The sequence below is a fragment of the Kryptolebias marmoratus genome, linkage group LG9 (genome assembly GCF_001649575.2).
Source record: "Kryptolebias marmoratus isolate JLee-2015 linkage group LG9, ASM164957v2, whole genome shotgun sequence".
In the NCBI taxonomy this organism is placed as follows: Eukaryota; Metazoa; Chordata; class Actinopteri; order Cyprinodontiformes; family Rivulidae; genus Kryptolebias; species Kryptolebias marmoratus.
Genome location: NC_051438.1, coordinates 29,528,238 through 29,530,470, shown reverse-complemented (window position 1 = coordinate 29,530,470; position 2,233 = coordinate 29,528,238). Strand labels below are relative to the sequence as shown.

Genomic DNA, 2,233 nt, shown 5'->3' with positions numbered 1-2,233 from the left:
CGGAACTCGGGGGTCCAGCCTCAGGCCTGTCAGTCTGAACTCGGGGGTCCAGCCTCAGGCCTGTCAGTCTGAACTCGGGGGTCCAGCCTCAGGCCTGTCGGTCGGAACTCGGGGACCAACAGTACCATGTTGCAGTGGTTCTGCTCCTCTTGTGTTTTGAACTTTAACCTTTTCAGACTTATGGTCAAACCAGCAGTGAGACATTTTTTTGTCTTTTCACTCCAACCGGTTTTCCTCCCTCAGCCACAGCTCCTACATTTCCCATAATGCCCTGGGGCAGTGGCAGGTGCGTGGCAGCCTGTGTGTTCAGGACACCGATCCGACTCGTGTTTCTCTGAAGACAATAAAGGTTTAATGTTTGAGTTCAAACAGGCAGCAGATGCAAACAGAACCAAGGACATGGGACAACCGGACAGAACCAGAACCAGAACCAGGACCTGGGACAGAAACCGGGAGCTGTGTTATTAAACAGGTTCGAAGCCCGGTTAGCTGTGGTTCCTACACTAAAACACAAAGAAAAGAAGAAGTGCCTGCAGCAGTCCGTAGAACCATGAACCAGTTCCTGCGGTCCGAACTCTCTTCATGTAAATGAGGACCGGTTAGAGCAGAACCAGAACGTCCTGGAGGTTCTTTGGACCTTCTGCTGTTGTAGAACAAATGAAGGAACTCGAGTTCTTCTGGATCAGGTGTCAGGTCCTGTTTCAGACCGGACTGAACTCTGTTCCGATCAGTGACCCGGGTTAGAGTCTGACCCAAACAAACAAACTGCTCTTTTTGTTCATTTCTACTTTTTGACATGGAATCCTGACGTTAAACACGTCACCGATGACGTCATCTGGTCATGTGATCAACTTCTTCTTCTGCTTCAAAAATAAAAATGTTAAAGTTTACAGGATTAAACTGATCAAACCAACAGAACCAAACAGAGCCTCTCTGATCTTCAAACAGGAGCCGGACTCATCTGGTCAGATCAGAACACAGACCCGGTTCTATCCCTGCCCCGAACCGGGTCAGACCTTACCGAACATGTCCTCTGACCCGGCTGAGTCCGAGTCAGAACCCGGACCCGGACCCTGGAGTGTTGGATGATGAAGATTTTTTTTATTAATTTGTCTTTAAATTAAACCTCTGATCAATAATTTATAAATTAAAAGTTTTAACCAACTTTGTGCTGAAACGGAACCGAACAGAAACAAGCAGAACCGGATCAGAACTTCTGTTCTCATGATCTACCTGAAGGTTTTAGTCTGAAATAGCCTCAGGTGAGCTTCCGGTTCTGCTCACCTTGACTTTTTGGACCGAACTGTTGTCTTCCTCTCGGCACCAGACCGTGACGTCTCCTTTGTTGTACCGGCTGGTCCACCCGTCCGGACTCAGACATTGATCCTTAAAAGACGAGAATTCCGAATCGTCGGGGATTCGAACCGGCATCTCCGATCAACCGTTTCACACAACTGGACCCGGACGTCCCGCGCGCTGCCCTCACAGCGGACACGCGGCGGCTGATGCTGCAGAACCGAGCAGAACCAGACCGGAGATGGAGCAGGTCCGATGAGGAGGCTGGTCTGACGAGAACTGAACCGGGTCTGAGAGGAACCGGACCTGGACCAGGACCTGGAGCTGGAGCTGGAGCTGGACTGAAGAGGAGGTGAGGCAATGGAAAACCGGACCTGGGCTGAGGAGAACCGAACCGAGTCTAAGGAGGATCAGGTGGTACTGCGGCTTTTATTCACCTCTTCCTGCACAGATAGAAGAGACAGGTCAGAGGTATCACTCTGCTCAGGAAACAGGAACCGTCTCAGGTGAGATCACCTGTCTGCCACACCTGACAACTACAGTACCCATGAGTCACAGCGGGCCGGAAAACAACACCCCCTTAGTCTCGTGGTCCCAGTCTGATCCGATCCAGAACCTGAGGTGGAAGTCCTGGTTCCAACGATCTTCCTTAAAGAGACGGAAAGTTTACAGATGAGTTTTATTCTGAAGTCAGGGAGAAAAGAATTCTGCTTTCAGAACCGAGTGACTCATCTTCACGTGAGAACATCTTTCAGGTGCTGCTGCAAAACAAAACACCTGAGCTCCGAAACACCTGTCTGACTGAACACCTGTCTGTCTGACTGAGCACCTGTCTGTCTGACTGAGCACCTGTCTCTCTGACTGAACACCTGTCTGACTGAGCACCTGTCTGACTGAACACCTGTCTGACTGAACACCTGTCTGACTGAGCACCTGT

At 50.4% G+C, this 2,233-nt stretch overlaps 1 protein-coding gene across 3 annotated transcripts in view; it reads right to left on the bottom strand.

The window, feature by feature from the left end:
- stard15 (StAR-related lipid transfer (START) domain containing 15) overlaps positions 1-1,749 on the bottom strand; it is an 8,392-nt gene extending 6,643 nt beyond the window's left edge. For 2 of the 3 annotated variants that reach the window (XM_017438036.3, XM_017438037.3), the window contains exon 1: positions 1,285-1,749. In XM_017438036.3, coding sequence (XP_017293525.1) covers positions 1,285-1,431 — 147 coding nt within the window. In that variant the 5' untranslated portion in view covers positions 1,432-1,749. The remainder of the gene's footprint in view (positions 1-1,284) is intronic. The other variant, XM_017438035.3, reaches the window with a different exon arrangement.
- Positions 1,750-2,233: the final 484 nt, after the last annotated feature.